This window comes from Emys orbicularis, chromosome 1 (assembly GCF_028017835.1).
Source record: "Emys orbicularis isolate rEmyOrb1 chromosome 1, rEmyOrb1.hap1, whole genome shotgun sequence".
Classification (NCBI taxonomy): Eukaryota; Metazoa; Chordata; order Testudines; family Emydidae; genus Emys; species Emys orbicularis.
Window position 1 is genome coordinate 30176709 of NC_088683.1, and position 27284 is coordinate 30203992.

Here is a 27284-nt window from a genome sequence, read left to right on the forward strand (position 1 = left end):
TAGCTAAACACTGCTTTGGCTGACTCACACATCTGTATATTTCTCTAATGACAGAATACAAATTAATCTCTGTGTATGTGAAGATAAAAAAAAAAGGCAGCACAAAACTAGCTTTCAACCAGCCAGAAGGATATTTCTCCATCACTTGGATCACCCAAATATTATAACCAGTGACTGTCTGTGGCAAAAATTCAAGCTGTTCTATACACATCTAGCATATCCCACTCACCCTCATCCAATGTTTTCGTGGGTTTCAAACACACAAAGTTGCAAAGAAATGTTAAGTGTGGGATGGAGTCTTTGATCAATGCCCTACATATGCAGTGGGAGTTTAGCCACTGGGCCCACAGGGTCCGGGCCAACTGGGGGCCCCTGGCTTCTGCCATCTGGTGGGTGAGGCGGGGAAGCCCCCTCCCCCAGCATCCCCGACCCCATCCCTGGCAGAAGCTACAGGATGGGGAAGCCCACCCCCAGGTCCTCAGACTGGGTCCCTGGTAGAAGCTGCGGGATGGGGGGAAACCCTACAGCACCCCTTCCCCCCCCCCCCCCCGCCCCTGTCCCGGGCAGAAGCTGCGGGATGGGGGAAAACCCTGCAGTGCCTCACTCCCACCCCAGCAGAAGCCGGGGACAGGGGAAGCCCCCTCAGTACCCTGACCCCATCTCTGGAAGAAGTTGCAGGATGGCAGGGGGATCCCCCGTGCCCAACCCCGCTCTCCAGCAGAAACGCTGGGTGGGAGAAGCCCCAGCACCCTCACCCTATTCCCCCCCAGAAGTGCAGGAGGTGGCAGGGGAAGCCCCAGCACCCGGACCCCCACTGCGGCCCTGGGACTGGAGGAGCTCTCACTCCCCGCTGGAGCCTGGGGCCGTGTCATGGGGACAGAGCTTCTCCGGGCTTGGGGCCGCCATGGGGGCAGGGCAGAAAAGGGTTGTGGGGCTGATGGAATGGGAGGGGACCCTGGGTAGAACAGGGGTGTGGTCCTGGGGAAGGGGCAGAAAAGGGTGGGGCTGTGGGCGGGGCCACAGGCAGAAGGGGTGCAGAGGAGCCCCCCACTTGCTCTGGCCCAGGGAACTGGGAAACCTTATTCCGCCTTTGTATATATGGGAAGTTCCATAGCTGAGCCACCTCAGGAAGAACTGTGGTTCAGAGTCACAATTCTTTCCCTATCTCCATCACTTCTCTCAGAGGGAGGTAATTTGTGCCAGCACTTTACCAGATGCAGATTGCTTCTGTCATCCTGCACCATGTCAGCTCAACTGGCTGGTGTTTTAAAAAAGAGGGGTGTGCAGCCACGGGTCTGCCCCATTCTTCACTCCAGTCTCTGCCCCCCTGCTTGGTGGTATCAGCCCCTGCTCTCCCCAGCGCACCTGAGCCAAGATGTGGGGAAGTTGCAGAGGGTGGACAAGGGAGGGGAATCTTACATGCTGTGCCCTAAGTAAACCCACAGATGAGCCAAGTAGAGTCAGGCCTGGATCAGAAACCTAGAATCTCACACGTGGAGTGTTTGAAATCACAGGAGCTTTGCTTTGAAAATGCCTGGATCCAAACTTCCTAACTGACTCCTATCTCTGTTAATATACAAAAATACCCTGTAGTGAAAGTTAAGATTGCCACACACACACCAATCCATAGAAATCAGATGTTAAACTGCCTACTGGTACTTACTCTCTACCCCTTCTCCCACAGCCACACACTTTACCATTACCACAAACTACCATGCACCACAGATCACATATCACAACCTCAATTCTGCTTCCCTCATGCTACCAGCCTCCCAGCACCAGGATACCCCTGCATCTTCTCTCCCACACTCCTCTTTCACTCAGTACTGCCAGCCTTCAGAGATCAAAAATCACGAGTCAGACCCCGCACATTGAGATTTTAAAAAAGCAACAAATCAAGCTTTTCCATCTGTCTTTTGACTTTTTAACACCCCTCTACTTCTCTGCCAATGGGTGTGTGATAATTTGAGGTGGAAAAGTCAACCTTTAATGCACACCTCTCCCTGGCTGCTCAAATGGAGACTCCACTTATCCTCTCCTCTCTCCTAAGATAGACAAACTGTCATCCATTCCCTAGTACTGTCTTGACTTTCTCCCCTCCTAGTTTACCTCCATTGACAAAAGAAAGACTGGAAGGTAGTAGTTGGAGAACTACTGATCTAATTAATACATCATCATTCACACTCATACCTAGAACTTGTATTTCTTTTAGGGTTGATGGGTTAGCTACACATATTAAAGAATTTTGATATGTTTAATCATTCATATATGGGATAGTGTCTCTGCTGATCCTCACAGCCCGTCTCCTGTCCAGCCCCCTGAACCATGCAGTGGAAGCCATTTTGCCCGTGGGTGTTGCTTCAATCTAACTGAAAACAGTGGAATGTTGCAGCCAACTTTATTAAGGGCAGCCTCACTTTCACATACAGATAGACTATATGAAAATGGTGGCCATCTTGCTGGTTTCAGTCCCATTGACAGTAATAGGAGATGGTGACCGTGTTGAATAAGGGAAAATTCATGAGTTGGTGCCTTTCATCATGTTTTCATGAGACAGGCAAAAAACCCGACTCCAAAAATCACTCGAGTCACAACAAATATCATGAGAGTTGCACTGCCTCACCTGCTTCCAACACTATTAGTTGTGTCCATTTGGGGTAATAGTTTGGTGAAGTTTGGTAGTTTGGTGGTAAATTGGATGGCCCCGCTGTGGCTCAGCTGTACTCGGAGGCTGCCTGGAGACTGGGCAGCTGCAGCTGCAAATTCTCATTCCCAATAGGTATCCTAGGAAGATGATCGTCCTAAATGAGGGCAGCCTATGGTCTCAGTCCCATCAAGAATAGTGGGAAATGGTGGCCATTTTGAAAGAGGGCAATTGTTGGTGAGTTTCTTTGAAGATTTTATGTGCCCAACCCTGCTGGCTAATAAGCTTTATGATGAAGAATAATGGAAAAAGATTACCTTTAACTGTAAATGTTTTCTTCCAATAACTACACATTGTACCAGATCTACTCAAGAATCATGTATCTGCCAGTTTTTGTGTTGATACTCAACGTTATTTTAAAGATATCAGTCAACAAGGAATAGCTAGAAACCCTGATGAATTTAGTGCAGAGACCAATTAAAAATTTAATAAAAACTATATAGGGAACTCAAAGGCAATAAAAATGAATAGTGCAAAATTTCACATGGAAAGGACACCGCAGTAGAGAAAAAACAATAATGTTTCTGAATACCTTTCATTTTGGGGGGACCTCAGATATAGCTCGCAACTTTGTGGTTTAGGCTTTTTTCTAGAGCCAAGGAATGTCATATGAGAATTTGGGGTTTCACTTATTTTTATGTAATGTTCCCGATTCCTCTAGGATCAACGCATTTTTAGAAAGGGAATTGTGTTACTACACATTGAACTGCATACAGTGATAGTGCTTTAAAACTTTCCAGTTTTGCCTTCGATAACTAGAAACTATTACCTCAACACTGAACAGTATTTCCTTTATTTCCATATACAAAGATAGTGAGGTAGAATCTTCTAGTTGTCTAAGGGTACATCTTCACTGCAATCGGGAGACGTGATTGCAGCTTGGGTAAACATACCTGAGCTAGCTTTGATCTAGCTAGTCAAACCTAGCTCAAGTACAAGGCCGGCTCTAGGCACCAGCAAACCAAGCACATGCTTGGGCCGGCACATTTTCAGTGGCAGCATTCTGGCCATCTTTTTTTTTTTTTTTTGCTTTGGGCGGCAAAAGCCTAGAGCCGGCCCTGGCAGCAGCAGCACATCGTGCACAGGGGGCGCCCTGGGGCCGCTGCGGTTCATGCCGCGGGGGAGCAGCGCCCGCACCTTGTGGCTGGGCCGGGCAGGCTCCGAGCGCAGGACACTCGGGCTGGGGGCCGCCCTGCGGAGCACACGGAGCCGCCTGCAGGTGCCGCAAGGCAGCCGCCCCCCAGCACCGTAGCCGGGGCTGGGCGAAGTGGCCCGAGCCACCCAGGGACTGCGGCAGGGCGGCCAGAAACAGCAGCAGCAGGGCCATAGAGGGCGGGGCGCTGCCGTGTGGGGCCCGCATCCCGCTCTCCGGGGCTCTGCTCCCTCTGGGGCTACCCTGCCCCGGCTCCTCAGCCCCCTGCTGGGGCAGTCCCCCGGCTCTGCCCTCCCGGCTCTCAGCCGGTCCTGGAGGCGGGAGCCCTGGCTGGAGGAACCCTGGGCTGAGGCGTGGCCTGGGAGCCCCGCTGCTTACCCTGACCGTGCCAGCGCCGGACCGGCTGGAGGCAAGGGGGGAGCGGATGGAGTCAGCACTGGTGGGGGGGAGCCCAGGGCTGGGGCGGCAGGGGGTGTGGTGGGGTGGAGTGGGGGGGAGACCCCAGTGCTGGGGCGGCAGGGGGTGCGGGTGGGGGAGGGCACTGGTGGGGGCAGGGATGAGAGCCCAGGGCTGAGGTGGGGGCAGCCAAAAATTGTTTTGCTTGGGGCGGCAAAAAACCTAGAGCCGGCCCTGCTCAGGTAACAATAGCAGTGGAGGGGGCAGCAGTCCAAGATGGGCTACCTTCCTGAGTACCACCCCACCCAGGACTCTGGCTACATATTTAAATGGCTTGGGGCTGTGCCACCATCCCTGCTGCTGCAGCCACACTGATATGGTTACTTGAGCTAGCTTCAAAGTTAACTCGGATATGCCTACACATGCTGCAGTCACACCTCCTGAGTGCAGTGTAGACATACCCTAAGGCAATCCAAAATTTTTAAACACAACCACTGCATTCATGTTTTAATATAAAACACAGGAGCACAATCAGAAACATACTTTTTACACTAGGTGTCAACAAAATTCAGAGTTTGCAGCATTTAAGAACCTTTTATATTTTTTTTTTCAAAGCCTGCCATTACGCTTCTGATCAGAACAGAAAATGTTTATTCTGAATCAGCTTGGTACGTGCCATTCCTCATTTCTGTTGGCAGCATGCTAGTGCTTGGACTGCTTGGATACCTATCCTTCCTGCTGGCAAAATATATCCGTACCTACTGCCCACCAAAACCCAAAGCAGATAAAAGACCACTGTAAGTAATCAAAAAAAGAACATAAACACTAGTTTCCTTGAGAAAGAGTGAGTTTTTTGTTATTACTATTGAGAAATACCTGCTACTTATAAAGACAACTTGAAGCTCTGAGAGTTAATGGAATTTATACTTCGAATATTTTAGAGCAATATGTCATTTGCTGTAATAAACGTTACTAGTTGTTGGAATAGGATGTTGATTCTTTAAAGAGACGAGAGTCAAATCAAAATGACATCAAAACACTTGGTGGATTTACTGATACTTTAGTCAAATGCTTTAGCTGAACATCACAAGCAGAAAAAATAATAATTGTTTGTTACCACCAGAAGTCCCAATCAGGATCATGGCAAAATTGTGCTAAGATCTTTCAGAATGAGAGAAAACTAAGGCTACGTTTTAGTCACAGGTATTTTTAGTAAAAGTCCTGGACAGATCACGGTCAGTAAACAAAAATTCACGGCCCGTGACGTGTACTTGACTTGTACTATTTACCCGTAACTAAAACGTGGGTGTTCTGGGGCGTTGGGGGGTGCGATCTGGGGGTGCCGTGGGTGCTGGGGGGATGGCCTGGGACCCCCGCTGGTGCTGGGGGAGGGGACTGGGGGCGGCAGGTAGGCTCCCTACCCAGCTCCATGTGTCCCGGCAGCTCCTAGGGGGAGGAAAGGCTGGAGGGCTTCGCGCACGTCCCCCGCCGAGCTCCGGTTCCATTGGCTGGGTACCGCAACCAATGGGAGCTGTGGGGGCGGTGCCTGCAAGCAGGGACAGCACGCAGAGCCCCCTGTCCTCTCCGACTAGGTCAGGAGTTGCAGGGTCATGCCGGCTGCTTCTGGGGAGCCTCCCCCCCAAGGTAAGCACCGCCCCACACCCTAACCTCCTGCCCCAGCCCTGAGTCCCCTCCCACACTGCTGCTGCTGCTGCTGGCCCAGGGGCTGCCTCGGTTAGCTCCTCAGCCAGCCGCTGCTGCAAAAGTCACAAAGGTCACGGAAAGTCACGGAATCCATGACCGACACGCAGCCTTAGAGATAAAATATTAACAGCAAGATATTGTTATTATTCTAGAGGTGTGTGCAAGGAGTTTAGCAATTCGTGGTAGAAATGACAAATGGATACAGTGGCATATAATCTGGCTATTGTTATTATTTATTAATTGGTGCCAATGATTCAATTGGGCCACATTAAAAAGCAATCTTGATATTTTCAAGTCACATTTTAAACCTTTCAAATATTTTAAAAGATATTAGCTCAGCCCTAGAATTGGATGGGGAATGTAATTTTTTAAAGTATAATTTTGGGGGGTGGTATAACTCCACTATGCTGTTATTGATAAGATTAAAAAATATACAGCCATTCTTTTGGGAGTCACAAGAACAATATTCAGGGCTGTTTGACTGCTTCTGGTAGCTCAATAGCAGTAGTTAATAATGCTGAGGCGCGGCAGAACAAACATGCCCAAACTAAACAAACCGAAAAAGGTCAAACACAAAAAAAATCCCGTTTGCCAAAGGAAAAAAGAACAGATTTGTCAGGGCTAGAACTGGAACGTGATTTTTTTGTAGACATAGGTATTGCATATATTAACTATATTGATAACTTTATATTTTTATTACAGGAAAAACACACCAGGTATGTATCTTTTTTTAATGCTTTTATTACTTTTTAAGAACAAGCGCACCACTTATTAAGCTGCATCTCCACTAGCAGCTAGGGGTGTAATTCCAAGCTCCTGTACACACGCTAGCTCTCATCTGAGTTAGCATGCTAAAAGTAGTACTGTAGCTGTAGTAACATGGACAGTGGCAGCAGTGGCATGGGCTAGCTGTGCCGGGAGTATATCCCCCGGGATCAGGCGGGTTTATACTCAGCGCTGCTAGCTGGTGTTGTTACTGCTGTTGCCCATGCTACCATGGCTATGCTACTATTTTTAGCATGCTAGTTCAGATGAGAGCTAGCACCAGCATATGTACACAAGCTGGGAATCACACCCCGAGCTCGTAGGGTAGACATAGCCTTAGTCAGAGAAATTTGTAATTCCATTTTCAGATAAATAATCCATGTACAGGGATAACTGGGTGAAATTATATGGCCTGTGCTAATACAGAAGGTCACAATAGATGATCTAATGGTCCCTTCTGGTCTTAACAAATCTATGAAACTGTTGCGTAAAGAACAAGCCTGGTGTAGCCTAGTGCTCTGGCATGGTGGGGCAGGAATTTATTAACTATTTTCCAATTAGCCTTACCAGCACTTTTCATTAGTTCAATCTCCTAAATACAGTTTGAGCTGACTCAGCAACAACCAGCTTTTGGACACTGGACACACAACCAGGCCTTCCCAATTTGGAAGCCATGATTCTCACCTATAACAAGTGATTTTGGGTGCCTGGTTTGAGACCCTTAGAGGTGCCTGATTTTTCAGAGGCTGGATGCCTGGTACTTTCTGAAAAATTGGGTCCCTTCAAGTTGTCTCAAGTTGAGCACCCAAAAGTTGAGGCGGTGAGGGGGGAAAGGAAGATGGTTTGAAGTAATTGTTCAGGCTCAGACCCATCTGTAGTAATTATACATTTTAGGCCATCACATGCCAACCAACAGGGCCTGTTGGTGGCTGGAGGTGTTGATTGAAGGGAGATTTTTAAAAAAGCCTCGAAGGAGGGAACAAAAAAGGAAATGCAGAAATGTAGAGGCAGCATGCACCCTTGAAATTGGGCAGCATCCATGGGTCTGTACTGTAGAGAAGCCCAGTCTCCCTACTATTGGCGCTCACTCTGTGGGTGCTCCAGGGAGCACCCATAGGAAAAAAAAGGTGGGTGCTGAGCACCCACTGGCAGCTCCCCTATCAGCACCTCCTCCTCTCCTCAGTGCCTCTTGCCCACCGGCAGCCCCGCCAATCAGCACCTCCCCCTCCCTCCCAGTGACTCCTGCCCGCTGTGGATCAGCTGTTCTGCGGAATGCATCAGGCGCTGGGGGGGCAGGGGAAGGCGCTGATTAGCGGGACTGCCGGCAGGTAGGTCGCGCTGGGGCAGGGGTCGCAATAGGGCAAGAAGAGGCAGGGATGGAGTGTGGCCTTGAGGGAAGGGGTGCAGGGGCGAAGCAGGGGGGAGCAACCCCCCCCCGGCACATTAGAAAGTTGGCGCCTATGCTCACTACTAACTCAAAATGAGTGAAAATGGGGGTCGGGTGGGGGAAAGAGATTGCAAATATCCAATCCATTTTTCAAATCAGAATTTTGCTTGATTGGGTTTGTAACACTTTCTTGTTTGGCTTCCATGAACTTGCAGTTGCACAAGCTTTACAAGTGCAAATACTCATGAAAGCTACATTTTAGTTCAAATATTCCCCACAGGTAAAATTTACTCTCCTGCAGAGGGCCAGTTCAAGGGCTTTGGAGCAGCTGAATCCTCAGAATATGGCTTGAGTGGGAGTTCAGTTGTGCATAGAAGGGAATTTCTGCACAGAAGGGAATTTCATCCCCAAAGCAAATTATTCACTGTCAAAAAGTGTGAATAATTTTGAATATATGTGAATTTCTAAATCTGTTCAAACAATCAATGGAAAGTAAAATTCATTGAGAAAATTAGTTGTGGGAAATTATTCACCTCTACTTCTAGGGCAAGATTGTCAAGTGTGACTAGCAATTTTGGGTGGCCAACCTGAAACACCTCAAAGGGGTCTGATTTTCAGAAAGTTCTGATCACCTATCCTGTGAAAGTCAGGCACTTTTAAAGGTGTCTCAAACTCACTAGTCACTTTTGAAACTCTTGGCTTTAATATCTACGTATCACAGTCAAAAAAATTCTGATTTCTTAGGCCTGGTCTACACTAGGGGTGGGGGGAAATCAATCTAAGTTACACATTACATGAATAATGTAGCTGAAGTCGAAGTATTTAGATCTATTTACCGTGGTGTCTTCACTGTGGTAAGTCGATGGCTGACGCTCCCGTGTCGACTCTGCCTGCGCCTCTTGCTCCAGTGGAGTACCGGAGTCGACGGGAGAGCACTCGGCAGTTGATTGATCATGTCTAGACTAGACGCGATAAATCGACCCCCGCTGGATCGATCACTGCCCGTCGATCCTGCGCATAATGTAGACAAGCCCTTAGAATGTGCATTTTCTTTCCTGTAGAAAAGAAGAAAGTTAAGAAAGAAGAGGTTTGGGTAAGTACTGTAAGTCACAAACTAAAGTAAGTGTTTGGCCCATACCAGTCCTACAGTATGGTCAGAGAACCTGTGGAACTTTTGTATGATGCCAATGACGGAAATTGCAAGGTAGAATTCTTGGCATCGTTTGTTTCTGCCACTAGACATGTTTTCTACAAACCCACTATTTCAAAAATATTGAATAGTGCTATTTTTTAATTGTAGACATATCCTTGAGGTTTTTTCATATATACAGAGTGAAAATTGGAAGCCATCACTAGAAATACTAATGTGAATTTTAGCAAGTGGATCAATGATGCCATATTAGATCCTGGTCCCACAGATCTTACTCAGCCAATGAGAATCTGGTCTAAATAAAGACTGTAGGATTATTATTAATATAACAGTAACACTCAGATTCCAACTCAGACTGGTGCCCTGTTGTGTTAGGTGCTGTACATATATAAGTGACAATCCCTGCCCTAACGAGTTTACAACCTAAAGAGACAAGACAGGCAAAGAGTAGGAAGGGAATCAGAGAGAAGTGATTTGCCCGAGATCACACAGTAGGTGAGTGGTAGAGATGGGAATAGGTGCAGGTCCTGACTCCCAGTCTGGTGCCCTGTCTACTAAGCATGAAGCTCCTTATCCACCAACAGTGTGCTGAGTATTTTATAGAGGAGGGGTGAAATCCAGGCTTGATTAAAGTCAATGGCAAAACTCCCATTGACTTCAGTGGGACCAGGATTTCACCCAAATCCCTGCCTGAAAGGATTTACAATCCAGACAGACACATAAAATAGAGTGAGAGTAACAGGATGCAGTGGGAAGCAGAGTGACTGAATGGTGACACTTAGCAGGGCTCGTTAGGTCCGTGATTTGTTTGTGGGGCTTTAGGGTAAGGATTTTCAACTATCTAGCTTGTTACCTTCCTACCTGAGGAAAGGACTACGGTGAAAGGCATTTTGGAAGAATTGTGATTTATGGAGGGATTGGATGAGGAGATGGAAATGAGGTGAACCAGGTCAGGGTTTTTATTTAGTGACATTGGAAAAACAAAACCAATGTGACCCGTTAAATCTGGCCCAAAGTGTGATATTAAACACTGAGAAAGCAGGCATTGAAAATAAGGAATCTTGAGCTAGTCAGGCTACATAATGCTGTCATTAGGGCTGGTCAAAAATTTTCCATCAAAGTTGTTTTCGAAGGGAAAATTGGGTTTTCAACTAAAGCAAACACAGTTCATGAAAAATTTTGTTTCCGTAATATATTTTGACTTTTCATTAAAAAAAAAATCCAAATATCAAAATGTTTTTGGCCAAAACCTGAAAATGTTCTATTCAGAAATCCCACCATGGTGCCTCATGGGAGTTGTAGTTCAGGTGCATCATGCCCCCATTCACCTCTATGGACTGAGCTCCCCAGCCAGACTATATTCCCCATCCCCCTATATCAGACACAACAGAGGTGGAGTCAGGGGGGTCAGAAAGGAGATTATTATCCAAAGGCCAAGCAGAAGGAGAACAACAAAAGGCCTATTTCTCCACTCAAACTAATTTTACACGGTGTAACTACATTGACTTCAACAGCACTACTCCTGACCAGCAGCAGTGTAACCGAGAGGAGACTCAGAGTATGTCTACACTCTGAAATTAGGTCAATTTTATAGAAGTTGATTTTTAGAAATCGATTTTATACAGTCGATTGTGTATGTCCTCACTAAGCGCATTAAGTCGGTGGAGTGCGTCCTCACTACCGTGGCTAGCATCGACTCACGGAGCGGTGCACTGTGGGTAGCTATCCCACAGTTCCAGCAGTTTCCGCTGCCCACTGGAATTCTGGGTTAAGCTCCCAATGCCTGATGGGGCAAAAACATTGTCGCGGGTGGTTTTGGGTACATGTCGTCAGTCTCCCCTCCCTACATGAAAGCAACTGCAGACAATCATTTCGCGCCTTTTTTCCTGGGTTACCCGTGCAGATGACATAGCACGGCAAGCATGGAGCCCGCTCAGCTCACTGCTGCTGTTGCGAGCACTGTAAATACCTCGCGCATTATACTGCAGTATGTGCAGAACCTGACTAAGCCACGGCAGCACAAGGACGATTGTGAGGAGGACATGGACACAGACATTCCTGAAAACACGGGCTGTGGCAATTGGGACGTCATGGCGGCAGTGGGGCTGGTCGATACAGTGGATTGCCGATTCTGGGCTTGGCAAAAAAGCACAGACTGGTGGGACCGCATAGTGTAGCAGGTATGGGATGATTCCCAGTGGCTGCGGAACTTTCGCATGCGTAAGGTCACTTTCCTGGAATTCTGTGAGTTGCTTTTCCCCACCCTGACGCGCAGGAATACCAAGATGAGAGCTGCCCGGACAGTTGAGAAGTGAGTGGCGATAGCCCTGTGGAAGCTTGCAATGCCTGACTGCTACCGGTCAGTTGGGAATCAATTTGGAGTGGGCAAATATACTGTGGGGACTGCTGTGATTCAAGTAGCCAATGCAATCATTGACGTTCTGCTATCAAGGCTAGTGACTCTGGGAAATGTGCAGATCATAGTGGATGGCTTTGCTGCAATGGGTTTCCCTAATTGTGGTGGGGCGATAGACGGAACGCATATCCCTATCTTGGCACCGGACCACCTTGCCAACCAGTACATAAACCACAAGGGGTACTTCTCAATGGTGCTGCAAGCACTGGTGGATCACAAGGGACGTTTCACTGACATCAACGTGGGATGGCTGGGAAAGGTGCATGACGCTTGCATCTTTAGGAACTCTGGGCTGTTTGAGCAGCTGCAAGAAGGGACTTACTTCCCAGACCAGAAAATTACTGTTGGGGATGTGGAAATGCCAATAGTTATCCTTGGAGACCCAGCCTACCCCTTGCTCCCATGGCTCATGAAGCCATACACAGGCAGCCTGGACAGTAGTAAGGAGCAGTTCAACTATAGGCTGAGCAAGTGTAGAATGGTGGTAGAATGTGCCTTTGGACATTTAAAAGCTCGCTGGCGCTGTTTGCTGACTAGGTTAGACCTCAGCGCAACCAATATTCCCATTGTTATTGCTGCTTGCTTTGTGCTCCATAATATTTGTGAGAGTAAGGGGGAGATGTTTATGGTGGGGTGGGACGTTGAAGCAAATTGCCTGGCTGCCAATTTTGAACAGCCAGACACCAGGGCGATTAGAAGAGCACAGGTAGGTGCGCTGCGCATCAGAGAGGCTTTGAAAACCAGTTTCATGACTGGCCAGGCTACGGTGTGACAGGTGTGTGTGTTTCTCCTTGATGGAAACCCGCCCCCTTTGTTGATTTTATTTCCCTGTAAGACAACCCCCCCCCTTCAATCACAGCTGGCAAAGGAAATAAAGTCACTATTGTTTTGAAACCATGCATTCTTTATTTATTTAAAAAAAAAAAAAAGGGAGATAACTGATAAGGTAGCCTGGGTGGGGTAGGGTGGGGTGGGGGAGGAGAAGGCCACATTGCTTATTGTAGCCACACTACAAATCAAAACTGTTTGAATGACAGCCTTCTGTTGCTTGGGCCATCCTCTGGAGTGGAGTGTCTGGATGCCTGGAGCCTCCCCCTTCCCCCGCATTCTTGGGCGTCTGGGTGAGAAGGATATGGAATTTGGGAAAGAGGGCAGGCTGTTGTACAGTGGATGCAGCGGTGGTCTGTGCTCTTGTTGGCTTTCCTGCAGCTCCACCAGACGCCTGAGCATGTCCATTTGCTCCCCCATTAGCCTCAGCATTGCATCCTGCCTCTTCTCACCGTGCTCACTTAATGCTTTCCTGGACTCTGCCACTGAATGCCTACATGCATTCAGCTGTGCCCTATCAGTGCGGGAGGACTGCATGAGCTTGGAAAATGGCGAGTGCATTTTTTTCGTCTTCTAATCTGCTGTCCAGAGCGGTCACATTGGAGCACTCTGGGATAGCTCCTGGAGGCCAATAATGTCGATTTGCGTCCGCACTACCCCAAATTTGACCCAGCAAGGTCGATTTTAGCGCTACTCCCCTCGCGAGGGAGGAGTACAGAAATCGATTTTAAGAGCCCTTTAGGTCGACGGAACGGGGTTGCTTGTGTAGACGCGGTCATTATAAAATTGACCTAACGCGGCTAAATTTGACCTAACCCTGTAGTGTAGACCAGGGCTCAGGCTCTAAATCTTTTAGTTCTGATAATGACATGATTAATTCCAGGGTAATAGAGACTTGTGTACTTCTAACATGACATTTGGAGTCATTTAGCAGGTCAGATCCTATTAATTCTCCTTTGAACATTTGGTAGCAACACCCTTAGCCACAATGGCTTTTGTTGCCAGTTCTGATTAAACTCACCCTAATGCAATATTCAGGTCATATAAATCTGCTTCAATCCATGTAGGTAAAAATGTCCAAGTCACTGCTTCTCCTCCTCCTTTAATTATTTCACAGGTTTGATTTCACATTGTGTGTCTCTTCATAGGAAATGACCAAGATAAACACTGTCTTTGATGGAGAAGCCAGAGATCCAGGTAAGGAAAAATTAAAAGTAAATTTAAATGTTTGGCTTGAAATAAACTGGTTTGGTTACCTTAACTCTGGTTAGATATTTGCATTTCATTTAAGGCTTGTTGATTCCAAGAAGAATGGGAGTTACAGTGTTGATAAATGCACAGTAATGCACACTGGAAAATATAAACCCAGCTATTCATATAAAATAATGGGGTCTTCTAAATTACCTGTTACCACTCAAGAAAGATCTTGGAGTCATTGTGGACAGTTCCCTGAAAATATCTGCTCAATGTGCAGTGGTAGTCAATAAAGCTAAAATGTTAGGAGCCATTAAAGCAAGGGATAGATAATAAGACAGAAAATATCATAATGCTAGTATGTAAAGCTATGGCCCAGTTTGAATACTGTATGCAGTTCTGGTCGCCCCATCTCAAAAAAGATATATTGGAATTGGAAAAGTTACAGAGAAGGGCAATAAATATGATTAGGGGAATGGAACAGCTTCCATATGAGGAAAGATTAATAAGACTGGGACTTTTCAGTTTGGAAAAGAGACGAATAAGGGGTGATATGATAGAGGACTATAAAATCATGTATGGTGTGGAGAAAGTGAATAAGAAAATGTTATTATTTCTTCACATAAATACAGGAACAAAGGGTCACCCAATGAAATTAATAGGCAGCAGGTTTAAAACAAACATAAGGAAGAACTTCTTCACACAACACACAGTCAACCTGTGGAACTCATTGCCAGGGGATGTTATGAAGGCCAAAAGTATAACTGGGTTAAAAAATGAATTAGATGAGTTCATATAGGATAGGTCCATCAATGGCTTTTAGCCAAGATGTTCAGGGATGCAACAGGGGGTGGATCACTCGATAAAGTGCCCTGTTCTGTTCACTCCCTCTGAAGCATATGGCACAGTCAGAAGACAGGATCCTGGGCTAGATGGACCATTGGTCTTATGTTCACCGGTTATGAAAACCTGTTGTGTACAAATACATGACATGTCCTTTCCTTAGGCTTTCCTGACTGCCTTAGCTCTAAAGCAACAAGGTGGGTGAAGTAATATCTTTTATTGGACCAACTTCTGTTGGTGAGAGACACAAGCTTTCAAGCTACACAGAGCTCTTCCTCTTTCCACGTAGCTCGAAAGTTTGTCTCTCTCACGAACAGAAATTGGTCCAATAAAAAATATGACCTCACCCACCTTGTCTTTGTAATGTCTTGGGACTGACACGGCTCTGAGAACAATATCTACAAACGTTAGATCTAAACGTGACGAATACAAAGATGTTTGGGCTCAGGCTCTAGCTACAGAATTCAGAGGATCTGAAATGCACCACAGCGTGATGACATTTGTGCTATGCCATGACTTAAGCGTTATGTTGCAGTACAACGTTGCAGGGGCAGCAGAGATGTGTGTGTGCACCCTAGAAGCGCGTTCCTGCAGCCTTGAGGAGGTTGGCTGTATGGGGACATTAGTATCTCAGAAGAGTTCTGGGAAGTCATCCTCAGAGCCTGGGCAGGCGCGTGCTGGTGAGAATGAGACCTGCCACGCAGACTGGGGTTATTCCCAGAGTGAGTGCTCTTTTGGGATGAATTAGCACATCATGGGAACAGTGCAACAACATCCCGCCTGCCAGACTTGGATTCATAAGTGCTCAGTTCAGCCGACTCAAGAGGAGCTGGGTAAGGTGTCCTGCAAACTCCACTGGTGCAATAATTAAACCTTGCATGACAGCCCATCCACCTTTTGTGCTGGTAACTACATCTAGGGCTATTAGACATTCCTTATTCTTTTCTATTCTAAAGTGCCTAATCTGTAAGTAGCCTACAAATCATGTGAGGAGAGATCCAATTTTATCTTTAATTGCCCAAATTACACTGTGTCAGGATCCATCAATCCTGATACTAACTATAGCATAGAACCTCCACTTCTCTCTCCAATTCTTAAAAGTCTTTTTGTCTCACAGTATCTGGTAAAAATAATGTTTAATTAATTATAGGCATTGCCCCTAGTTGCCCATGTCCCTTGTCCACTTAACAAGTAAGGAGTAATTTAGACAATAAAGTAATTACACTGGACACCAGGAAATTTCTCTACAGATCTGTGGAGAGTAAATGAGCTGAAGTAGTGGATGCCTGTTTCCAGTGTACAAGAGAAGAGTCACTATTAAAGTCTACAGAGGGCTATAAGTACTTTCTAACAAAGCACTATTGCACAGTGCACTAAAGTACCAAAAAGATTTGAGACTGCAGGATCTGTAACTATGAGTTCCCCCCAGCTCTTTGGGGATGCCAGAGCTCTGAGCCTGGGGTCAACTTGGACCAACTAACCTGAGTTTAAAGGTGTTAAATGTGCTGTTTCAAATTGTTTTTTCAAATAGTTAGCTACTTCGAGGTAGCAAACCTATCACACAGAGAGTCTTTCCTAGTCTAGACAATAGTGTGTTTTAGGGCTGGTCTACACTACATCATTATACCAGGATATCTACATCAGTTAGGGGGGTGGGGATCAGGGCCGGCTCCAGGCACCAGCCGACCAAGCACGTGCTTGGGGCGGCAACTTAGAAGGGGCGGCCAATGTTAGGGTGGCAGGGGGCACTCGTGGTGCTTTTTTATTTTGTTCGGCGGGGTGGTGCTAGAGGATTTTTTTTGGTTTTTTTCGGCGGGGGCTTTGGCGGCGCGGCGCTCCGGGGGTTTGGGTGGGGTAGGGCGGGGTGGCGGGGCGGTGCTTGGGCAGCCCGGCGCGGCGCTCAGGGTGCGGGGGTTTGGGTGGCCCGGCCCAGCCCTGCGCGGCACTCTGGGGGGCGCGGCGCTCGCGGTGCGGGGGTTTGGGAGGCCCGGCGAGGCGCTCGGGGCGGGGGTTGGGCGGCCCGGCGCTCCGGGGGTTTGGCCGGCCCGGCGAGGCGCTCAGGGTGGAGGTTTGGCCGGCGCGGCGCTCCGGGGGTTTGGCCGGCCCGGCGAGGCGCTCGGGGCAGGGGTTTGGCCGGCGCGGCGCTCAGGGGGTGGGCGGGGGTTTGGGCGGCGCGGAACTCAGGGGGTGGGCGGGGGTTTGGGTGGCCCGGCGAGGTGCTCGGGGGGGTTGGGCGGTGCTCCGGGGGAGGGCGGGGGTTTGGCCGGCCCGGCGAGGCGCTCGGGGTGGCGGCCCGGCGAGGTGCTCGGGGGCAGGGGGGGCATTTGGACGGCCTGGCAAGGTGCTCGGGGGCGCTGGGGGGGGGCGGGGGTTCGGCAGCGCGGCACTCAGGGGGCGGGAGTTTGAGCGGCCCGGCGCTCCAGGGGTTTGGGCGGCGCGGCGCTGGGGGGGTGTTACGGCAGGGCGGCGCTCTTCTTTTTTGCCTGGGGCGGCCAAAAAGTTAGAGCCGGCCCTGGTGGGGATTTTTTTAAACCAATAAACTACTACAAGTCCTAGTGTGGACACAGCTATAACCTTATAAAGGTGCCTTATACTGGTATAGCTTACTCATCTTCGTGAACCAGGATAATCACTTCCACACCTCTATAACTGAATCCACAGTAGAGGAGTTTTGCTGCTTTACTATACCTGTATAGTTAAAATAGCAAATCTAGGACTTAGATGAAAAAGTTGGGCTTGCCAAACTGACTGGAGCTTCCAGACCTTTTGATGAGATTTACTCCTTGCTAACTGACACACTGAGGGGACTTCCTCCCATTGGTCTACTAAAAGGAGAAATAGTTTAACTGTTTGTGTTTTTCCCCCCTACCCAGTAACTGGCAAAATGTATGAATACAATTCAAAATCTGGGGCCCGAAGATGGAAAGATACAAAGGAGTCAGTGGAACCAGGAATAAAGGATCCGCTTGCACAGGTAATTTCAACTGCCCCAGCAAACAGCAGTGAAGGGAAAGACAGAATGAGGACTGCAAGCAAGCAAGAAGCTGGAACAACTGTCAGAGAGCTGGCAGCAGAGAATAACATGGCAACAAAGCCCTCAGAAGGGAAGGCAGAAACTTCTAGCCAGGATAGCCTGAAATTACACAAGCCAAAAGATGGAGCTGGGGGCAGGGGATCATCCTCACCAGGCAGGTCACCAGTCCCCCCTCCCAAAATATACTCTCAGTTACAGCCAAAACCAGCCTTAAAGAATGTGGTGTGAAGCTTTTGGGAGCCATCCCAACTGTGTGCTCCATGGGAAAACCTTCACCCAGGCACTACAATATTAACAGATTCCACAGACAAGAGGGGCTTGTGCTTCTTACTCAACACCTTTCTTAGTGTGAGGGAAAATGGACAGTACCCTGTAAATTACACCCAAATGTAGGGCCACGTTGTCACTGTCCCTGTGTGGGTGCATGAACTTGGGGGAAGAGGGAAGGGTACAATGAGCTTCTCCATTCCCCTGTGTGTCACTCCACATAGGACCAAACCATAAATGCAATCCTCATGCTCCCCACAACACAAAGACTGTTGGCTAATGCAGCTAGAAGTATGAGCCACCCCAGAAACGGTGGGCAGGAGGTGAGCCCCTGGCCACAGAAGGGATACATGCTACATGTCCGTAAATAGAGTAGAAGCTGGCACGTTGTATGTATATATGTGTGTGTGTGTGTGCGCTCTCTCTCTCCAGAAAGCGTCATGCCTCCATTCTGCATCAACATGGGCCAGAACTGAAAGACAGAATTGCACCCTTTGATTGCAATAAAATAATGGGGAGAGGGGTTTGTAAATGTGAACAAGGGTTTTCACAGTTTTTATGAATTAGAATGGAAACAAGTGTGTATCTTGATCTGAACTTTGCTCTGCCATAAGGAATTCCCAAACCCCTTCTCTACTGGAAATGCCCCTCTTGTGACTGTATTTTCGGAGTCGTTTAGCATGTCAGAACCGATTAATTCTCCTTTGAACATTTGGTAGCAACACCATAAGCCACAATGGCTTTTGTTGCCAGGTCTGATTAAACTCACCCTAATGCAACATGTGGGTCATATAAATCTGCTTCAATCCATGTAGGTAAAAATGTCCAAGTCACTGCTCCTCCTCCTCCTTTAATTATTTTACAGGCTTAATTTCACATTGTGTGTCTCTTCATAGGAAATGACCAAGATAAACACTGTCTTTGATGGAGAAGCCAGAGATCCAGGTAAAGAAAAATTAAAAGTAAATTTAAATGTTTGGCTTGAAATAAGGTAACCAATCCAGTTTAACATTGGTTAGATATTTGCATTTCATATTTAAGGCTTCTTGTTTCCAAGGAGAATGGGAGTTACATTTCAAGTCAATGCTGATAAATGCATAGTAATGCACATTGGAAAATATAAACCCAGCTATACATATAAAATGATGGGGTCTTCTAAATTAGCTGTTCCACTCAAGAAAGAGAGCTTGATGTTATTGTGGATAGTTCTCTGAAAACATCTGCTCAATGTGCAGCGGTAGTCAATAAAGCTAACAATGTTAGGAGCCATTAATAAGGGATACATAATAAGACAGAAAATATAATGCTACTATGTAAATATATGGCACGCCCACACCTTGAATACTGTATGCAGTTCTGGTCGCCCAGTCTCAAAAAAGATATATTGGCATTGGAAAAGTTACAGAGAAAGGCAATAAAAATGATTAGGGGAATGGAACAGCTTCCATATGAGGAGAAATTAATAAGACTGGAACTTTTCAGTTTGGAAAAGAGATGAATAAGGGGCGATATGATAGAGATCTATAAAGTCATGCAAGGTGTGGAGAAAGTGAATACGGAAATATTATTTCTTCACATAAACACAAGAACAAAGGGTCACCCAATGAAATTAAGAGGCAGCAGGTTTAAAACAAACATAAGGAAGAACTTCTTGACACAACAAACAGTAAACCTGTGGAACTCATTGCCAGGGGATGTTATGAAGGCCAAAAGTATAATTGGGTTAAAAAATGAATTAGATAAGTTCATATAGGATAGGTCCATCGATGGCTATTACCCAAGGTGTTCAGGGATGCAACTCCAGGTGCTGGGTATCCTAAGCCTCAAGTGCCAGAAGCTGGGACTGAGTGACAGGGGGTGGATCACACAACAAAGTGCCCTGTTCTGTTCACTCCCTCTGAAGCATCTGGCACTGGCAGAGTCAGAAGACAAGATACTGAGCTAGATGGACCATTGGTCTGACCCAGTATGGCCGTTCTTATGTTCATAGGTTATGAAAATCATGCCAATGCCCTAGTAACATTTGTAAATGAGCTAAGATATCTAAATATCCCTTGAAAGCATGTACACTGAATATACAGAGAGACTATGCATTATGGGGCAAGCAGTGGCACCAGGTGGAAGGGTTGCAGGAGTGGCAAACCCCTCCCCCAAGATTTTTACATTTGTTTAAAGTTGCACAGGTGGCAGAGCCGGGGGCGGGGGGCAAGGCCTGACCCCTTTTAAGCAGTAGTCCTGTAATAAATCGGTATAGCTGCTGCTGGAGGGGTCCAGAGAGTCACTCTGGCCGCATGGTGGCAATACCACTGAAAATTGACCTGCCCACCCCTCTATACAGATGGAGGGGTGGTGGACAAAATGGTGTTGCATCCTGGTGCATGGGGAGTGTGTTCCTGTAAGCAGAGCACAGGGGAGTGTGCTGAGAACTCGACTCCTGGTGGCACCATCTCATGCACTGTGTGGATAAGAGAGAGGGGAGGCTCTTAGCCTGAAGGAGACCTGGGGAGCCCTGCTAGGGGATTAGATGAGTGGGGACCAGAACAGAGAATCTCTGTCAGGAGGGTGAGAGTGGGGAGACCAGAATTTCCCCCTCCTCCTCCCAAAGCCTTTCCCCCTGGAAATATCTGAATTGGTGCCACTGCTGCCAAGCAGGAATAGGTGGACTTAGCACAGGGAGTGGGAAGGAAAGAATCTCCTCCCCTCCCCCATGTGTGGAGGGGTAGCAGGACTGCTCCATGACTGCGATTGTAGTGCTAGGGCTGCAGGAATCCCTGTGGCAGTTGCACCCCTCCCCCACATTCAGGAGGCAGGCCAGTGGATTAGGAGTAGATGTATTGATGCTACCTCCAAAATCTGCACGGGGAGGCACAGCAGGGGTCAATGGGTCTCCCTCCTGCATAGCTGCTGTGAGCCCACCTTCATCTCATGCAGCAGAAATGCACTGGTTCCGCTGCATCTAGGGATTACCGACTGTATAACACAGGAGAACCTATGGGTCAGGCTGCCTCTCAGAAACACAGTAGGACAGACAAGAAGAGTGAAAAATTGAGGCAAAAGCTAGATGCAACAGGATGAGGCAAAAGCTGTGGCACTGATCTTCTGCCTAAATGTGTGGCCATTGTGAGTTCTATACCTTAATGCCTAGAAAGGCTGGAAAAATGTGCACCAATTGGAGAAAGTCCAGAAGAGGCAACAAAAATGTTTAATGCCCTAGAAAACATGACCTATGATGAAAGATTGAAAAAACTGGATTTGTTTAGTCTGGAGAAGAGAGGACTGAGCATGGACATAATAGTATGTAAAAGGTTGCTATAAAGAGGAGTATAATAAATTGTTCTTATCCACTGAGGACAGAACAAGAAGCAATGGGCTTAAATTGCAGCAAGGGAGATTTAGGTTAGACATTAGGAAAACCTTCCTATCAGGGTAGTTAAGCACTGGAACAAATTACCTAGGAAGGTTATGGAAGCTCCCAGGGCTGGATTAACTTTTTGTGGGCCTGACACCAAACAAAAGGAAGACTCAATATAATCATGGTTTTCTACATAAAAGTGCATTCTTGTTGGTTGTTATAACCTTAATACATATTCTTCACAACTCAGAGATAGATGTAGGTTTCATTTTTAGAAGGTACACACTATACATTTTTAAACAGTGATTTATTTGGAAAAAATTTCAGATTAGTTTTACAGCTATATCAGAAAATGAATGATTGTTTGGTTATTTCATTTACAAAAGGTAATTGAAGCAGATATTTATGAAGTCATTGGGAGGTGAACTATCTCCAATTCAACCGGTAAATCATTAATATTTGGAGGATTTTCTTGCCAGGCTGTATTAGGAGGAGAACATCCCCAGACAGACATTTAAATTGTTTTATTTAACTAAAACAACAACGTTAAGTATTCTGGATTTTTTTCTTCAACAGCAAACATAATATTTTAACAAAAAAGCATACGGCCCCCGCTTCTCACATTTATCTCCAGACTTCTTCTCCTTGTCCAGATGTATTCCGCCCCCAACAATCTTCTATTCATTGAACTTTTTGAAAGTTTTCACTTTTAGAGAGAGGTAAGGGATTGACTCTGTGTACACAAATTTGCAGAGGGACAATAGAGTTGAGGTCTGTTATTTCTCACCTCTATATATTTATTTATTTATTTATTTTAAAACATTTTTGCTGTTAACAAGCATGTTACCTCTGGAGACACAAATCCAGTTTGAGAATTGCAAAACTAAGCATCTCTGATGGTAGCTTCTACACTGAGCACTGAGTCCCATTGGGTAAATAGAAAGATTAACCTAAATAATCTATACAGAAGCCTGTGGAACCCCATAGGATTGGGTCCCTAATCCATGAACTATGAGAACTCATTTACAAAACTTTTCTTAAACATTACATGAATATATTGTCTCATACTATAGAATTAGAATTTATAATCCCTATTCCATGATGAGCTATAATGTATCTTAATTAAAACTAGCTTTAGATAGTTTTTTTCCTCAAAAATCATTTTATCAAAAATATCCAATTTAAATTTTAAAAAATCCGATTTTTTGATTTTTTTTAAAAAAATCATTGATTTTTATCCACCCTGACAGCGGGGCGTGGTGTGGGGGGAAAGGATTGGTCCCCAGCTGGAGCAAGGCAGGGGCCAGGGGCAAGATGAGTACAGTGGGGCACGGTGGGAGGCAGGAGCGGCGCCAGGGTTTTTGGTGCCCTAGGTGGAGGTCCTTCCGCGCTCCCGGTCATCGTCGGCAATTCTGCGGTGCGGGGGTCCTTCCACGCTCCCGGTCTTCGGGGCACTTCGGTGGCGGGTCCCGGAGCGAGTGAAGGACCCGCCACAGAATTGCCGCCGAAGACCCGGAGCGCGGAAGGACCCCCTGCCGCCGAATTGCCACCGAGGGTGGCAAAATGCCGCCCCCCCAAATCCTGGCACGGTCGCCTAAATGGAAGCACCAGCCCTGGTGGGAGGATTAGTCCTTGCTGACTGGAGCAAGGCAGGGGCCGGGGGCAAAAGCACAGCAGGGCAGGAGCTAGGGTTGGTCCCTGGAGCAAGGGATAGGCTGGGGGTAAACTGCAAGTGCAGCAGGGCTGGGGAGGGGGTAAACAGGATTCCCCCCTGCCCCTGCCCACATAGAGTGGGTACCTACCTTCTCCCTGGTTCTAGCCCATTCTCTTCATCTCTCTCTGCACTGAGCTGCCCCTCCTCCAGTGTGATGAAGTTGGAATGTTCTTAATGTTTTCTCTGAATACTGTGTTGGTGCTTCAGTTTCCCCTATGCATTTCTTAAGTATCTAGGTGGTGGGATAAGGTTGTGTGATTGTTGCAGAGCCCTAGGCAGGTGTGATGCTGTCTGCACAGAGAATGGCTGACAGGGGTGCAGAGTCTGGCCAGGAGTTAGGGTGAGGGAGGGGGCTCAGGGTTGGGGCAGGAGGTTGGGATGTGGAGCGCTTACCTGGGGCAGCTCCTGTTTGGTGCATGTGGGAATGTGTGTGGGGGTGCAGGAGTCAGGGCAGGGGGCTGGGAGTGTGGGGGTGCTCCCAGCCCCCTGCCCTGAGCGGCTCACGGCAGGGGGCTGGAGGGGGTATGCCTCGATTCCACCCCCTTCCCCAAGGCCCTGCCCCTGCCTCTTCTCTGCCTCCTCCCCAGAGCAGTGAGCGCGCTGCAGCCCCGCTCCTCCCCCTCCCTCGCACTGGCGAACAACTGTTCGGCAGCGGGGGAAGCGCTGGGAGGGGGAGGGGCAGGAACGCAGCGTGCTCTGGGGAAGAGGCGGAGCCTGCCCTGCAGCAGGAGCCGGCAGGACCAAGCTTCTGCCCGCTGTCCCCCTCATGAGAGAGTGGGGGGAGGAAAAGAGCGGGCCAGGCCAGGGCCCCTTTGGAGCGTGGGCCCGGTGCCATGGTAAACCCAGTACTGGAATCTCCACCTGTGACATACCAGGGTACAATCCAGACTAATGAGCAGCTGTGTCACCCCTGCCCTGCAATCTTGGGTGCCTTACAATGCCTTGCTGAAGTAGCTCCCACCTGGGCCACTCACAAACAGCCTTCCAGCATGCAAGCCACATGTAGACACTCTGGGTGTACCTGCAGCCTGCCAGATACACTGCTTAGGTCAGGTTCCCTTTTCCCAGTGCCCAATGAATGCTTCTTTTGTCGCTTCAGGTACCATGAATGCGATGGGCAGGAAGAGAGAGGGGTGCCTTAGGGTGTTTGTCCCTCCTTTTTATAGTTTCAGTCCCCTTCTTGAAAAACATTTCCAGCTGGGCACCAGGTTTAGGAAGATGAATAAGCTATACCAGTATTAGACACTTTTATAAGGTTATAGCTGTGTCCACACTAGGGCTTCCTGTAGTTTATTGGTTTAAAAAAAAAAAAAAAAAAAAAACACCCTTAACCGATGTACATATCCTGGTATAACGATGTAGTGTAGACCAGCCCTAAAACACACTATTGTCTAGACTAGGAAAGACTCAGTGTGTGATAGTTAGCTACTTCGAGGTAGCAAACCTATTTGAAAAAACAATTTGAAACACAACATGGCATCTATTGTAGACATCGTTTAACACCTTTAAACTTAGGTTACTTGGTCCAAGTTGACCCCAGGCTCAGAGATCTGGCATCCCCAAAATCTGGCCTATTCATTGACTTATAATTTGCCTATAATACTTTTTCCCTGACAGATGCTCTATACTGCAGTGAAAGGTAATGGAACAATGTGTTCTCTCTGTTTACCTGCTGGGGGGAACTCAGTTACAGATCCTGTAGTCTCAAATCTTTGGTACTTTAGTGCACTGTGCAATAGTGCTTTGTTCGAAAGTACTTATAGCCCTCTGTAGACTTTAATAGTGACTTTTCTCTTGTACACTCGAAACAGGCATCCACTACTTCAGCTCATTTACTCTCCACAGATCTGAAGAGAAATTTCCTAGTGTCCAGTGTAATTACCTTATTGTCTAAATTACTCCTTACTTGTTAAGGGAACAAGGGACCAGGGGAACTAGGGGCATTGCCTATAATTACACCTCCGCACCTCTATAACTGAATCCACAGTAGTGGAGTTTTGCTGCTTTACTATACCTGTATAGTTAAAATAGCAAATCTAGGACTTAGATGAAAAAGTTGGGCTTGCCAAACTGACTGGAGCTTCCAGACCTTTTGATGAGATTTACTCCTTGTTAACTGACACACTGAGGGGAACTTCCTCCCATTGGTCTGCTAAAAGGAGAAATAGTATAGCTGTTTGTGTTTTTCCCCCTACCCAGTCACTGGCAAAATGTATGAATACAATTCAAAATCTGGGGCCCGAAGATGGAAAGATACAAAGGAGTCAGTGGAACCAGGAATAAAGGATCCGCTTGCACAGGTAATTTCAACTGCCCCAGCAAACAGCAGTGAAGGGAAAGACAGAATGAGGACTGCAAGCAAGCAAGAAGCTGGAACAACTGTCAGAGAGCTGGCAGCAGAGAATAACATGGCAACAAAGCCCTCAGAAGGGAAGGCAGAAACTTCTAGCCAGGATAGCCTGAAATTACACAAGCCAAAAGATGGAGCTGGGGGCAGGGGATCATCCTCACCAGGCAGGTCACCAGTCCCCCCTCCCAAAATATACCCTCAGTTACAGCCAAAACCAGCCTTAAAGAATGTGGTGTGAAGCTTTTGGGAGCCATCCCAACTGTGTGCTCCATGGGAAAACCTTCACCCAGGCACTACAACATTAACAGATTCCACAGACAAGAGGGGCTTGTGCTTCTTACTCAACACCTTTCTTAGTGTGAGGGAAAATGGACAGTACCATGTAAATTACACCCAAATGTAGGGCCACGTTTTCCCTGCGCCTGTGTGGATGCGTGAACTTGGGGAAAAGAGGAAAGGGTACAATGAGCTTTCCCATTCCCCTGTGTGTCACTTCACATAGGACCAAACCATAAATGCAATCCTCATGCTCCCCACAACACAAAGACTGTTGGCTAATGCGGCTAGAAGTATGAGCCACCCCAAAAAGGTTGGGTGGGAGGTGAGGCCATGGCTACAGAAGGGATGGCACACTGTGAGTGTGGGTGTGCATGCGTGTAACCCACACACCTCCTGGGTGTGATGTTCTGTCCCATCTACTGGCACCGTGACCACTTAGAGAGAGAGATTAATGAGTCTGCTCTACAGCCTTAGCTAAGGGGCATATGGCTTTTAGCTCATGCAGTAGCAGCTCATGCATTTAGCGCAAGAGGTCCCCCGTTCAATCCCATCTGCCGACAACGGTGGTCTGTTGGTGTTACATGCATGCGTGAGAGAGAGAGAGATTCAGAAAGCGTTGTCCCTCCCTTCTGCCTCACCATGTGCCAGTACCTGAAAGGCAGAATTGCACCCAGAATTGCATTCAAATGATGGCGGGTTGGGGATGTAAATGTGAACAAGGGTTTTCACAAGTTTTTATGAATTAAAGTGGAAACAAGTTTGTGTCTTGATCTGAACTTTTCTCTGCCATGGCGGAGGAGTCCCAAACACAAAAGCCCTGAGCTCATCTAAAAATGCCAGAAAAGCACAAAATGAAGCTGATTATATATATTAAAAAAAAAAAAAAAAAAAAAAAGCTAGCAAACTGAACAAGTTTGTTTCATTGTCCAAACTGAGTGAGCAGCTAAAAGAAAATCATCATCATAAAGAAAGAAATGTAAGTTAGAATTTACACATTCAGTTTAAATAGTCTAGTATTTTGTTGGTAAGAGCTAAGTGCTTTTCACACATGATTTTTATCTGTACCCCATCCTTTGTGACTTAGAAATGAATATATTTTGGAAAATATTTTTGAATGGAAAAATCCCTAGCTTCTTTTGTTGTATTAGGTCCTCCATTACAGTTCATAGTTTATTTTGCTTTTGTAACTTTATTACTGTTCAATTTCATCATGTTCTGTGCTTTTTGTATTTTGCACAATCAAGCTGAATATACCCAGAAGAAAAATGATTTCACAATGTATGTTACAATATAACTGGTCTACTGTGATAATGTATGATGTTTATGCTGTGCACAATACTGAAACAGGAAAAAAAGTGTTACATCATTGCAAGAAATTGCTAGTTTGCAAACAAAAATATTTATGAATAATGAATTAATTTTCAGAATCCTCTGCTCTTTTTTTAAAAAATACAATGGGAATGATCTGATCAGCTCAATGGCAGCAGAAAATATTTAGGCTTAAGTTAGGTGAGGATCTTAAATTCTAATTTTATTTGATCTTAACTTTTCCAGTGTGTCAGTCTGTACCGTGTTATGGGGGACTACCCTTATTTCAGATCCAAATCTAGTAACAGTCTGATTTTCCAGGACTGACTGGGAAAGCACACAAGACTTGATTCAATTCCCTTGCAGTGGAAGAGCTATGACAACTTCATTGGTTGGGTTCCTACTAATTGTAAGGCTGTCCCTTGTGGTGTTGCATTAGC

At 46.9% G+C, this 27284-nt stretch overlaps 1 protein-coding gene across 1 annotated transcript in view; it reads left to right on the forward strand.

Moving 5' to 3' along the window:
* Positions 1-25495, forward strand: part of CDHR3 (cadherin related family member 3) — a 75726-nt gene extending 50231 nt beyond the window's left edge. The window contains exons 15-22 of the mRNA XM_065423772.1: positions 1288-1293; positions 4869-5050; positions 6660-6673; positions 9171-9202; positions 13652-13700; positions 17414-17514; positions 18738-18786; positions 25107-25495. Coding sequence (XP_065279844.1) covers positions 1288-1293; positions 4869-5050; positions 6660-6673; positions 9171-9202; positions 13652-13700; positions 17414-17514; positions 18738-18786; positions 25107-25495 — 822 coding nt within the window. The remainder of the gene's footprint in view (positions 1-1287; positions 1294-4868; positions 5051-6659; positions 6674-9170; positions 9203-13651; positions 13701-17413; positions 17515-18737; positions 18787-25106) is intronic.
* The last annotated feature ends 1789 nt before the right edge of the window (positions 25496-27284 follow it).